The sequence below is a fragment of the Cryptomeria japonica genome, chromosome 1 (genome assembly GCF_030272615.1).
Source record: "Cryptomeria japonica chromosome 1, Sugi_1.0, whole genome shotgun sequence".
Lineage (NCBI taxonomy): Eukaryota > Viridiplantae > Streptophyta > Pinopsida > Cupressales > Cupressaceae > Cryptomeria > Cryptomeria japonica.
The window spans coordinates 465,817,062-465,831,720 of record NC_081405.1 but is presented as its reverse complement, the minus strand read 5'-3'; the positions used below and the strand labels follow the sequence as shown (position 1 = coordinate 465,831,720).

The following is a 14,659-nucleotide window of genomic DNA, read 5'->3' as shown; positions in this document are numbered from 1 at the left end:
TGTTGTATACCAAGATGTCATCAAAGAAAACTAGCAAAAACTTTTGCAACTACTTGTTGAACACATGGTTCAATGCAAGACTGAAAAGTAGCTGGAGCATTTGATAACCCAAAGGGAATCACCAAATACTCAAAATGTTTGTAGTGGCACCTGAAAGTTGTCTTATACACATCTTGCTCTCGAACATGAATTTGATGGTATCCAGAATAAAGGTCTATTTTGGAGAAATAGATTGCTCCATGTAACTCATCTGTCAATTCATCAATGCACGAAATAGGATACTTGTTCTTGATGGTCTTCTTATTAGTGCACGATAATCAAGGCACATCCTCAAGGTCTCATCCTTCTTGTTCACCAAGACAACAAAAGAAGCAAAGGGGCTAGAGCTAGGCCCTATATGTCCCACATCAAGCAACTCCCAAAGAGTTTCCTCAATCTCATCCTTGACTCGTTTAGGATGATAGTAGGGATCCATAACAACTAGCTTGCTATCTACAAGCTCAATAACATGCTCAAAACCATGATCCGAAGGTAGACCATGCAGTAAATCTGATAACACCACACTGTGCTTGTCCGACAAGCCCTCTACGTCAACATGATATCCATGTTGTCCTATATCAATAAACTTATCTGAAATTAAACAATACATTGTCCACTCAACCTTTGAATGCCGAAAAAATCTCTCCATCCTCTTGGATGCAATGTCTCTAGGAGCATTTGAAGAAAAGCCTTGTAATGCCACCTTCCAACCATCTATTGTGAAATTCAATTGCATTGTCTTAAAGTTTGTGACATATGGATTGATAGAAAGCAACCACTGAACACCCAGCACAACATTGGTATCATCAATGTCAACCACATAAAAGTCATCAGTAAGGGTGTAATTACCCAAAGTCACACTCAATTGTGGAACACAATTAACACAACATAGCATCATCATGCCACTTGTTTCCCACACTAAGAAGCCATCATGCTCCTCAACTTGCAAACCGCGCTTCTTCACATAGGAAAAATCAATGAAGAAGTTGTGGGCAGCCCCACTATCAATCAAAAACGATTCGTTGTCCTTGCATAACGCCCCTTACTCTGAAGGTGTTATAATGTGGAATGCTAGTGATGGTAGCAATCGCACCATCCATCTGTGCCAAATCATCCTGATGCTCATCTCTACTTGTCTCTATACCCATTTGTTCATGCTGCTCATTGAGAACCTGTGTCTAATCTAACTCATCTTAGTAGGATCCTTGAAGACCTCAATCCAATGGGCCTTGCCCCCACCTCTACAGTTATGTCTAGGTGCCCAAAGTTAACGACAATCAAAGCAAAGCCTCTTCTATCTCAACTCATCCCTTGAATCATGAGGTGCACCATCAATTGGCCTAGAAAACTCACTCGCTAGTTTAGTAAACTCGGGTTTCTTGTCCTTCCACTACGACAAACTCTACAATAAGGATCTCTGTGAAAACTTGCTAGGAAATCTGGCCTGCAATGTGGATAGCTCCATGTTCCTTGAATGCTTAATAGTGTCCTACAAGGATGGTGGATCAAAATCTCTAACCCAACCTCTGAGAGGTTCTAACAAACCCTCTATGAACCAAGAAGTCAACCTCCTCTTGGTCACATCTTAAACCATCACTAATGTGTTAGTTAACAGATTTGTCACTTCAGTTTTATACTCTCTTGCCCATATCAATGACAATTTGACCAACAGTTGAGTCACTTGCAACGGTATTTGCAAGTGCTCTCTGCTTATTTTACAAGGTACAGCTACCTTCGAAAGATATGCAATGAATGAAAACAAGGTATGCTTTTCACCAAAAAGCAGAAAAGGTAAACTGACACCTACCCATAACCATGAAAGTAGATGTGAAAAATTAAACTCAAAATGAAGTGAATGTAGATAAATAACACAAAGTTTATTTATTCCACACCCACGGATGTTATCCAGGAAAAGAAGGAATAGTAGACTCTTTTCAATAGATGATTTAATCTGAATTCAAAGCTCCAAAATTAAATACATATACAGTTCATTATAGTAGAGTAACATTGAAGAGTAACCACAAAGAAACACAGTTCATTGCAATTTAAAGAAAACATTAAGAAATTCAAAGATTTAAAAATATCTTCTTTATTTCTTCACTGTCAAAACATGAGTTCACAGACTCATCTCTCTGTACAACAAGAATGCATGAAAAGATCACTTCCCCCTCTTCCCCTTTTTTCTTTTTGGTAAGCATTACTATAAATAGATTTCCTAGAAAATCTTTTAGTTCTTAGTAACAGTTTCTTGAAAAAAGTTCTTGGCTCCCAAATTATCTCCCCTTTTATCCTTTCATCTTCCCGTGAATATAGCAATAATGCTTAGTTCTTTAATGAATCAAAGATATTATGGAGAGTTTTAAAATGAAAATAGTCTTTTGATGCAAAAATGATTGGCAGATGTCTTTTCTGGAACCACTGGAGATCCTTTGAAATTATTACAAATCGGTATTGTGCTGACGTCACCGCACAAGTTGTTGATCATGGGGTTGCTGCCATCGGAGCATCGGGCTATCGCACTCTTTAAGAACAATGGAAAAATCGAACATGTGTGCGGAAAGATCCCTAGAGTGCACTCGGCCGATATGAGACTCATGAGGGGCCCATTGACACAACACTATCGGGGATCAGAGATCAGGTGGAACGAAGCTTGATGACAATGAAGACCAAATGAGTTACACTTCCATCAAATAGTGATAGACCAATAAAGCAAAGGGTTGGGCACCTTTTGACGTAAGTGAGACTTGACGCCTTAAATAAGGTTGATCGGCCGATCGAGCAGTTTTGGAACTAAGGAATGTGAAGTACGAAGATAGGGAGAGGCTTAATGACCCAAAAGAATTATTCTAACTCAATGAAAATGATGAGTAACAACTGACAACAGCTGAAACTCTAAAATGTTTGCATCAAATGTCCCAAACTATCTCAACTAAGCCAACTCTCTGGAGAGTGCTTTTGAATCCTTGAAGTCAAATTGCTCTATCAATGTAGTGCAAAACCAATCATAAAAACTATTGCGCCATGACCCTATGTCACTAAACCTTGATACCACCACTCATGTGCCACTCCTTCAAGGTGAAGGGTAGCAAAATTGATGGCCTCAATCTCCTTCATCTGACTTGGGGCAGGGTGAGTATCCAAGCTCTAGCTGTACCTTTGGATGATCCATCAAAGCTCTGCATGGATATACGACCTAGCCTTTTTTGTAGCCCATAATTTTGCTACCCTTGATTCCACTGATTTGGCTTTGGTTTTGTGCTTTTGGTGACCTCCAAATAATCTCCAAAAGAGATAGCTGACTGAAAATTTGTCCCGAAAGCTTGATACTTAGCGAAAATATCAGCATCCTCATTGTTTTCCAAGGGTACTCCTATATAGGCTCATCCTCTTTTAGAAAGGTAGGCATGAAAGGTCTACATTGTGATGAACCCAAAGGTTTGCTAGTAGAATGTTCATTGTTTTCAGCAGATTTGCTACTTTCCTCTCTCCACATGCACCATATCTCTTCCATTTGCTATGTTATCAACCGACTCAAATAAAGATTGGTGTTTTGTAACTGTTTTAACATTTCCACAAACATTTGTTTTGTCTCCTCTTCACCCATGTAGGTGGTTGATCACAGCTATCCATCATTACCTTCTTTTTTTCAATGTTATGACCACCCCTTCCACGCATATTACCAATCCAGACAAGATGCCAAGACTTGCAGCTCTAATACCACTGTAATATCTCCAAATAGGTATAGTCGAAAAATAAAAAAATTCTCCAAAAATACAAAATAAAAAACACTGAACTTTTATTTGCAAATAGATAAACCTTTAACAAACTAAGATCTACACTCAGAATATTTTTCTGATTTTCTGTGAATTTATAGAAAATTCTGAATATTTCTAAGTACCAAAGAGTTACAGGAAACACACATAAAACTGCCCAGAATTTTCAGAAATAGTTGATATTAATTTTTTGAGATGAATGTTACAACTTACAAGCAATATACAGGATAACGTTCAAATACCTCAGAAAATGTCATCAAAATGCTAGCCTAACATGCCAAAACCCTCAGAAAATCAGCATTGGGTCTCACCAAAATGACAGACTTGTCCTTGTTGATATAAGCTTCAATGATGCTCAAAAACATGCAGGACTACTGCTGTAGGTTGTCTAAATCTGATTCTGATTCCTCTTAATCACTACTTCAAAATGGTCCCCAAAACCTGATAAGAATAGACAACTCTGAAAATGATGTGCTAGGACATCCCAAATGAAATCCCTTTAATCGAAACACACCCTACTGACTAAGGGGATCCCATATGTCTCTCTGAAACCAGGGATACTCGAGGGTTTCAAGCCTCAAGCCAAATGATTGCAGCAGCAATAGACAAAAGTCTGATCACAAATAATGAGCTCCAAGAGAACCCTAATATGTTATTAATGACTCCCAAAAGAATGACTTGATCTCAGCCATAGATACATTGCAAACCCAATCTAGTACTCCAAATAAAACCCTCAAAAATGAGCGAATAGGCTCCTTATTTCCAACACCCCCTTGACCTTTAGGCACGTGCTTAATAAAAATCACTTAAAATACTTGTCTCTTTAACACATTAAACTCAAAAGGGGAAATATAAAGTCTTTAGGCTAAGAGTCACTTAAGTTGCATAAAAAGATGTGCCCACAACTTAAGAATAGAATAAAGAACAAGCCAAAGACTTTAACACTTACTGAATGATGCTCTAAGTCCTCTTCATCTTGGGTAATCCAAGGAAAGGACAGCCAATGCATGGTTAAGCCTCATGGCTTGAGTTAAGGGCGTTACGGGCAGCCAGGATGTCCCTTGACCATCCCAACGATGTCCAAACATCCTTATGGCAAGGCAACTTTTAAAAAAGTTTTAAGAAATTCCTTCATGACATTAAAAAAGAAAACTGTTTTAAAATTCCTTGATGAATGTGAAGAACTTATATAACCGATATAACCATTAACTGTTATCAAAATTGAATCGTGATACATCTATTGCTGTTATAATACTGTCGCTACTATCATGATTAATTTTACTGCTGTTATACTACTGTCATAATATATTTTATTACTGCTATGCTGCTGTCACTGTCTTAATTTTGATGTCATATTACTCAATATTAGTTAAACTTCCCCAAAAAAATGGCCTCTGGACTGCTGTCTCCAAAATGCGTCCCCTCCCACCCCTGTCCCCGAAATGGCATGGAACATAAAATAAATTATAATATGTAAACGCTTTGTTATAAGTAGCTGTAATTTTGCTAAGGGTTTCCTGTATACTGATAGGATAATAGTATGATAGGATTTTTGTGGTAAATTCTAGTACATACTGTGTATTTTTTTACCATACAGACCATTACTAAACTCCTGGTAGATAGTGACAGACTCAGACATGTACTATAGTTAATAATAATAATAATTTACTTGTCCATGAGGTTGTTGTGTAACTGCAACCACTAACATTCGTAATAGTGTGATCTAGGTTCAAATCCCTCTCACTACAACAAGGCAGCCCATTCAGAGAGCATGTCCTAAATTTCATGGCATAAAATCTTCAAATTCAAAGTCCACTAACCTCATTAAAAAATGGCCCGTAAACTGGGACAAGATTTACCGAGCAAAAGAATTAAAAATTGAACTTGTGAACTAAAACCAATATTGCCATGAACGAACCCCGCAATGGAGATCGTATTTCTGGAAAAAACGAACTTGAATACTCTGACACACAACATAATTGCCTTTCTATCTGTTTCAATTGTTGTAACGGAAAAATAAATTTTGAAAGAAAGTTAAAAGTTGCCACCAACTGTTCTCGAAATTAACACCACCGCTCCATAGAAACTCATAACATCGAAAAGAAATTCGATAAAAGGTGAATAAAATTTAAAATTACCTGCTTGACGGAGCTCCTTCCTCTGGCCATAAAGCTGAACCAGATCTTTATCAAGGGCGCGCAAGACCTCTGCTCTGGAAGACGTTTTGACAATGAGTGTCGATTCATAGGTAATGAGATTGCGTAACCTCTGCTCCACCAAACTTTTCTGTCTCCCAATTTCGATGCTCTCTTCGATATTTCTTCCCTCTTTCAACCTGAGCTCGAAAACCTTCAGCTGGTTCTCGTATTCCTTGATATCTTTGCTCAGTGCATCAATCTTGGCCTCCTCTACCTTGATCTCCCCGTTAATTTTCTCGTTCTCATCATGCACACTTCGAATTTCCGCTTCCACTCTGTCAATCTCGAGGTAAATGTGATGTTGTGGGTGCCTCTCCAGAAATGGGTCCTCAGCCATCTCTGGAACTACCTAGAAACACTTCTTTTCTCCCACTCAGAAATCCAACAAACTAAAAACAATCATAGTACAGATGCCTACGATCTATTGGTTTGGTTTATGGTCTTCCCTCTGCGCATCTGAGGAAACCCAACCCACTGAAGCAAGTCCATTTTTTAGTTGAACAGAAATGAAGTAGAAATTTTTATTTGTTTGCTATTTGCTAGTAATGCAGCGTCTATACCTACATGGATTTAACGTTTGGCACTAAAATGAGCTGTTTTTCACAATGCAGAAAAGCGTTGGATCTGATTTATCGTGGATTTCCCATACAAAATGGCTCTAGCATCTATCAATTCGCTCTTTATATGTGCTGTCTTTTTCTACCCCTCGTTTGCGAGTCTAATGGTGAAAATCGGCTGTTTTGTTTTTTTATATAGTGGAGAGGAGCCGTGCGCTGGTCTGGAAGGTGATATAGAACATGCTCATCGTGGGTCTACATAGTCTTATTCGGCAACACTTGGGCAACCACACATCAAAAATATGGGAAAAAATTGCATAAATATTCCCATTAAACATAACATTTTTTGGGGCCATACATGTATCCATTACCAAAAAAACATAAAACATTGTATAACATTTGGAAATTTTAAAACATGCATTTACGTAATAAACTGTAGCGTCCTAAAATTGCGACACTTGCAATTTCGACCGCATTTGGGTCTTCACGATGGCGACGCAACACTAAACCTGAATGGAGACCCCGAAACTTGCTCATGACACCAAAAACTGCATTTTCTTGCACCCTGGCCTGAACCTCCTTTGCACCTTGCTGTCCCGGGAGGTGGGACCAGCACTCTGGTCCCTGGGTCCTATTTTGGGCCCGGTCTCTTTTGGACTTCGGGTCTTTATGTTTGCAAATTGGAAAATTATCTTTCCTGGTCGGCCTAAGGTCAGGAAAATCAGTCTATCAGCCCTAATTGACAAGTATATAAACTACATTTTCCTCTTTCATTCGACATGATGGAAAAAGCGTGGAAACTATACTCAAGCATTCAAGCATTCAAGCATTCAAGCATTCCTTCAAGCAATTGATCATTCTAAGTCTCCATTCAAGGCTAAGTGTTGCATTCAAGACAAGGATTCAACCATTGAAGAGGAGATCACATACTACATGCTACATACAACATACAACAATACAACAAACAACAACATCTATACCTTCGCACATAAGGATACAAACATCCTTACAACAAGGTATTAGTACTTGTTTTACATTACATTTACAGCATTTCTCATTTCTTGGTTAATTCCAAAACCGGGGTTTGACCTAAAGGCAAACCCCTAATCCCTAACCCCCCAATCGTCTTCGCTTTTCTGTGTGTAGGTTGCAGGTACGCGGCTGAAATTGAAGATCTCGAATCCTTGTGCAGAGACGAACAAATCCCCCTTCGTTTCGCGGATTTTTCGGAGGACCGTGTGCACGTCGGGCGCCATCGTCCCGACAACTTTTGCTCAAATTTGCAGGACAGCGCCGTATCGACATTTTACTGCTAATTCCAGGTCCGCAGCTTCATCCTATATCCCTATCTCAGTTTATAAGCGAATCTTTGTCACTTTCTATGCATTCCTAGCTTAATTCTTCTATCAACATTCTTTACAAAAGAGGGTGGCCTTGCTTTCTTAACCCTTGAAACACATTTAGCATCCAATCTTGCATTGTGTGGGATTGGATCTTGTGGGTTTCAACCCCTCTTTTGAATGTAAAGTCTCTCCCCTAAGTGAAAACCATCAACCCTAGAGACTCTCCCTTCTCTCTCCTCGGAGTTGGAAGAGGGGAGAGCAACTAGGGTTCGATCGCGATTTTCCGCTTTACATAAACATATGTCAACGTGGGCACTTTCACGTGCCACCATGCTAAAGAGTGGACCCCTCTAACAAAATTAAAATGTCATTGTAAAACTTTTAAACATGACCAAGTTTTTGTTATGCGGCCTCAGTCGCCAATAAAACAAGCATAACATAAACATTAATATTGCCAACATGGCATGTGTGGACCCAACCATGACCCTTCACACAGCACATTTTGGTTGGTTTGGGTCCACGTCGGCGTCACGACACCTCCTTCCCCTTGCATAGTACCCAACAATTTGTCGCCTGTGTACAGCCCATCCCGTCTCCTTCACGTCTCTTCACGCCAACTCCCACCTGCAACGACGACAAAAACTGTCAAAGGCCACCAAACTCCAGCCAAAAACAATCAAATCAGGCTTAAATGAATTACATCTGCAAATTCAATGGACAAACAATGCAAATTCAAATTTCAAATTCAAAACAACACATTAAAAAGGGGGAAACCACGCAATCCATGTATAAAACAGAAATTCTCATCTCATTGCAAGAGTCGGATTTGAAAGAAATACAATACAAGAGAAAAACAGAAAGCAAAAACACGGAGTGGCAAACACGCACACCAGTCGACTAGATTCAACAAAAGCACACGGGTATTGTTCTTGTTACCATAAATATTTTTCTACATCACAGTGTTATTTCACATTTTCTCCTTTACAAACTATATAAAGTATAACGTTTAATCCCAAGCATTCCTAGAAACCATTCCCACTGAAATCTACGTATTATGCTACTTTTAAATTAAAAACATTGAGAAATATAATGCTTACCAAAAATTTGTCACACATACACACATATATTCATTCAATCTCGCATTCGCTTCTTTTGCTTGGGCGAGGGGATGTAGTCTTCGTCGTCGTTGGACTCCTCAGGAACCTCTGGTACTTCGTACCAATAACCAATGTCATTTGCAACTCTCGCCTCAACTACACCTCCCAACATTCCCTCTCCTGTCGCCTCACCTGCACCTCCTGACGTTCCCTCACTTGCACCACTCGACGTTCTTTCATCTGCCTTCTTCCTCTCAATGAGCCACATCTCTAGCATCCTCCATCCGAGTGTGGTTTCAGCAGACCTTGCTATGCGGTCCACCCCCACGACCCGGTTCTCGCTTAGACACTTCAAACCCTAGCCCTGGAATAGCCTTTAGGACAAGTTCATCAAGATTGAGCAGTCATTCATCGCCCACAATTTCTTTCAACAACCATTTAACTTTCTCTGAAGTTTTCCCAATCTGCCAAGCCCAAGCCGCTACGATGTTCGCATTCGTCCGGTATCAGTGATCTATGTTCATCAAACACTCACCCAGAAACAATTTCAAGTACTGAAGAAACCTGTCATCCCTTAACTTGAATACAACCTTCAACCTTTTATCGATGATCTTACCCCTAAAGGCCAGTTGTTGTTTTGTTGTGTAAAGGGTAAAGGTGGCTTCCATGTCTTCTGCAAACACTACACACGTCGAGTGCACAGATGAAGAAACCTTCTGGATTTATGCAGGGAATGTTTTTTTAACTAACTGAAACTTATCCCACCAACAGATTAAATAGCAACTTCGCTGCTCTTTCAATGATTGCCTCCAGATGTATTCTCTCCCTCCGTCTTGTTTCATTTATTGAGCAATTAATAATTGTGTCCCTTTGCAATTGCCATGCGTACAATTAATGCATGCACAATCGTATAGGAGGTGGTTGCCACCTTTCACCCTTTCGCAATTGCCATGCGTATACAATTAATACATGCACAATTGTATAGGAGGTGGCTGCCAACTTTCACCCTTCGCAATTGCCATGCGTATACAATTAATACATGCACAATTGTATATGAGGTGGTTCCCATCTTTCACCCTTCGCCATGTATACAATTGAGTTGGCTCCCTCCTATGAACTGATGGGGTCCACATATACACATATATTTATATATACACAAATGAGTATGTATACACACACACACATATGTGATTATATATAAAGTCATATATATATATATACATACATTGAAACATATTTACGTATATATGTATCTGTGAGTACATGTGTGTGTGTGTGAGTGTTTACGTATGTGTGTGTGTGTGTGTGCGTGTGACTGCATGCATTACTATTCATACATATATATATGGTTGTCAATCTATAGAATGGAATACGACTTACTGTGCAATTGCAAACCAATTCAATATTTGCATTCACAGACATGTACAAGTGTTTAGCAATTCCATACCAATCTAATCTTTGAATTCAAATAACATGTTGAAATGCATGCCAATTATTCTACATGTATGTATATACATATGATAATGTGCATGTATGTATATACAAATTAAAGTAATGTTTTGAGGTCACATGCAAAGTTTGTAATATATAGCATGATGCAGATTGACAATGATACATTCCAGACAATGCACATGAATACCGCAGAGCGTGGAAATTTCAAACACAAATTAACGCTATCAGATTGTAAAAAATTATCAATATGAGAGGTAAAACTATCTCAAGGTCCATGAGATTCTAACAAGTGAAGGTCTTGTCGAAACCCTATCTCCAGACGATGTTGGTTATGAAATCCTGAACTATCTCCGTGAAACTTTCCCCACCTCACACTCTGTTATTCCACCCACAGAATAGCCCGTTAACATCCCATATCCCCAAATCCGAGCATAGCAAGAGTGGTTAGCCAGGCATGGTCAACATGTTGACCAATTCTTTCTCTGTCCATACCCCTGTGATGATCTTGTCTTTCCCACAAGATCTTGTTTCTTTTCAAAATTATTCAAACTCAACCTCCAATCGTGGCAAACCAACTATATCAATAGATTTTTCTTAGTAAACTATGGTCCTCAGGTCCAATAATGCTCTCAAAATCTGTCCTTGCAATGTCTGCATCATACAGTAGTGAATGAACATATCCCATCGTGGATTTTTACCAAAACATACATCCAACCTAATTGTAAGCCAAGCACCCCTTCCGGTCTATACAGTGAAGTAATTCTTTGGAAAGAACATAGTCTAGCTACAACCCCACATCTAGAAGACCCAGAAGGTTTCAACCATGAATCCATACCGGAATAGATGTCTAATACAAAAACAATAAAACAAGTGTCCAATACACAAAACAATCAAACAATTGTTGAAATTTTGAGTTTCGTAAAAGGGAACCATAGTCCTACTATTTAAGCTTCGTTGACTTGTTGCACCTTGTTGTCATTCAATTTGTAATTGCACATTCATTCCATATCAAGCATCACTGTTGGCACTGATCAGCACTCGTCGATTTACAAAATGACATGGTCAGTTGGTTCGATCTCAGAGTATTAAGATTCAAAAGAGTATAGCTGATATTAATCATTGTTTCCATGGCTAGCATTCATGTTCATGTTGTTTTGTGTGGACAAGATGCCTCCTCGTGCTTCAAAGAGATTAGCATGCACAAGGGTGCGTTCACAAAAAAGGGGTATCACTTTCAATGTTGAAGCAGAAGCCCCGCCTCCTATTCAAACCCAGGCAGACCCTATACCCATAGCAACAGACGATCCAAATGAACATCCTATCCCGGCCACAATGGACGAACCTAGTCCACCTTCAACTACAAGAAAAGTAACAATGCAACAAAAGTTGTAGTTGGCAACAGACATAGAAGGTGCACTCCAAGATGTTGAGGACAGCAACATGTCCATACGGGGTGCATCAAGGAAGTGGGGCATCCCAACTACAACACTGTCAAAATGGTTGGGTGGTCTGACCACCACGTCCAAGAAAGGTCCACCAACCATCCTCACATATCAAGAATAAGAGGAGATTGTGTAGTGGTGCCAAGAGATGGTTGGTTGTGGTCATGGTCTTGAAATCATAAACTTAAAGAAAGTTGTCTCTCAAATTTGTGAGGGTAGACCAACCCCTTTCAAGGATGGCCTGGCAACTCGTGGTGGTCTGGATTCAAGGCCATACATCGTGAACTCAGCTTGCAAATGGCCAAAGGCCTCGACAAAGACTGAGCACTATGTCTTAGACCAATAGTTGTTTCTGCTTTTTACAAGACATTGTTAAAAGCATATGTTGCTAATCCATATAGTCCCGCCCACATTTGGAACTGTGATGAAACAGGATTTATGGCCGATAGAAATGGGGCAATGAGGGTGCTTGTGAGGAAAGGAAGTCAGAACGTGTCTTATATGCTTCCAAAGAGCTGTGAGTGGATAATAATTCTTTGTTGTGTTAATGCTTCCGCACAAAGCATTCTAGGGTTCTACCTGTTCAAAGGCAAGAGGCAATTGCATAATTACATAGCTAAATGAGAATTTGGTGCTTGCATGGCATTGCAATAACATGCGTGGATGACCGAGGAACTATTCATGAGTTGGTTGCACCATTTCAAGCGCTCTGTCTCTAGGGGTGTATCACCAACAAACACGTGCCTGTTGATATTCAACGAACATGGCAGCCATGTTGCATTGCCAACCATCCAGGAGGCAAGGATGTTAGGCATAGACTTGCTGACATTACCAGCTCATGGATCTCACAAATTGCAGGCACTCGATGTGAGTGTATTCTCTCCATTCAAAACATACTTCAAATCGAAAAGAGTCGCATGGATAGCAAGGTTCCCCAATATAGAAATCAGGAGGGCTGAACTGGCAGAATTGAGCAGCAAGTCTTTGGCCAAGGCATTGATTGTTTCAAACATTGTTGCGAGATTCAAAGGGACGGGGATATGGCCCCTCAATCCTGATGCCCTCACCCAAGACATGCAGCCTAGCACCACAACCCACATTAATGATGGGAAAGATGCATCTGAAGTGCAAAACATGCCCAGCCTTTCAGGAGTCCATGTCTCCCCATAAGTGGTTGCGGAAAACATTGCAGCTATTCGTCAAACGGATTCAACTGCACAAGTTGACATGGAAAAGGCAGCTACCAACATTGATGAAGCTACGGTTGACACTTTGGACGAGAGTCTTGGCCTTCCATCCGAGCGAATTGCACCATCCTAGGTGGTGGAAGGGGTGGTGAATCTCAGTGTTGAGTTGGAAGGCAAAGACGAACATGAGACATCTAGCTTGCCTTCACCACCAAAAGGTGTCATTCCGAAAATGGTACATTACTATGTAGATTGTGGTGACTCTGACAACGAAAATGATGCAGGTTTGACGCAAGAAGCAACACAAGATTGTAACGTGGAAGAGGAGAGTCTGATGTCACAAGTAAGTGAGACGCCTCAATCACAACAGCATAATACACTTTCACGATTCTTAAAGTTGCACGTTCACATTGTGAACCAGAGAAGTGGTAGGGGGGCTTCAACCAGCATCCTTTTGGCGCAGGAAGGGCAGTTGATAACTTCAGATGAGTTCGTCAAGAGTTTCGAGTTTGCAGAGATGAGGAGTAGAGAAACAGAGGAGGGGAAACAAAGAAAGAGAGAGCAGATAAAAGCAAATAAGGCAACAAGTTTGTTGGCCAAAGAAACTAATGCACTGTTGAGAAAGGAGAAGGCAATCTTGCGGCAAGAAAAGGAAAGGCTGAAGGAATTAGAGAAGAAGGAAAAGGTTGAAAGAATGCAGTGAGACAATGCAAGGAAGGAACACGAGGCTGAGGAAAGGGCAATCTCATAGAAGGTCTATGAGTTGGCAAGAAAGAAGTTGTTGAACAATGAGTCTAGTCTATCCATGCCTTTGCCCGACCGACACCCTGTTATGCAGAATCTAATTAACACAATGTTGCCCAACTTTCCAATAGGCGTGAATTATTCACCTACTTCCCCATCGCCTACTTTTCTTGGTACTTCGAAATATTTTGCAGGGGTGCCACCATATGCTGCCAGCCCCGAATATTGCAGCCCAATGCCACTTAAATTGAGTACTAGTGAGTCGATTGATGTTGATGAGAACACGACACCCATTGCAACACCAAGGCCATCAGGCTTAGGCCCAAGAAATTTTTTGCCTCGTTTTTTCAATTGAAGTTTAAGAAGACATTTTGGATAATGGTTCTTGTTCAATTTTGATTGATACTTACACACAATGTGTGTAAATTGATGTAACATAGACATTGGTAGACATATTGATTGGTGACATACAAGTAATGGGATGATTGACTGTTTCTGCCAATTTGAATACTTTATTATCTGTCAATGGTTTCAATTGGTTGAGGGTTACAGGTTTTCAATGGTTTCAATGTTTGAATGACTCAAATGCTTTCAATCATTACATGTACATTCAATGCTTGATTGGTTTGCATAGTTCAAGAGCTCCAATGTTTGAATGCCTCAAATGCTTTCATATGTTACGTTTATATTCAATGCTTGAATGGTTTGCAGAGTCCAATGGTTTTGGGTTGGAAAGGGAAGCTTGATGTGTTGGTACAATTCACATGTAATGGGATGATTGAGCAAAGGTGTGAACAACTACATGCTACAGTTTTCGTCTATTGAGT

At 40.0% G+C, this 14,659-nt stretch overlaps 2 protein-coding genes across 7 annotated transcripts in view; one reads left to right on the top strand and one right to left on the bottom strand.

Annotated features, from left to right (window-relative positions):
• LOC131071575 (uncharacterized) overlaps nt 1–6,737 on the bottom strand; it is a 65,483-nt gene extending 58,746 nt beyond the window's left edge. For 5 of the 6 annotated variants that reach the window (XM_058007477.2, XM_058007492.2, XM_058007485.2 and 2 more), the window contains exon 1: nt 5,951–6,737. In XM_058007477.2, coding sequence (XP_057863460.2) covers nt 5,951–6,347 — 397 coding nt within the window. In that variant the 5' untranslated portion in view covers nt 6,348–6,737. The remainder of the gene's footprint in view (nt 1–5,950) is intronic. The other variant, XM_058007515.2, reaches the window with a different exon arrangement.
• Nucleotides 6,738–12,564: 5,827 nt separating this feature from the next.
• On the top strand, nt 12,565–13,071 carry LOC131857765 (MFS-type transporter clz9-like). Its single transcript, XM_059210482.1, has one exon. It carries the CDS (start codon nt 12,565–12,567, stop codon nt 13,069–13,071), a length of 507 nt encoding a protein of 168 aa, XP_059066465.1.
• Nucleotides 13,072–14,659: the final 1,588 nt, after the last annotated feature.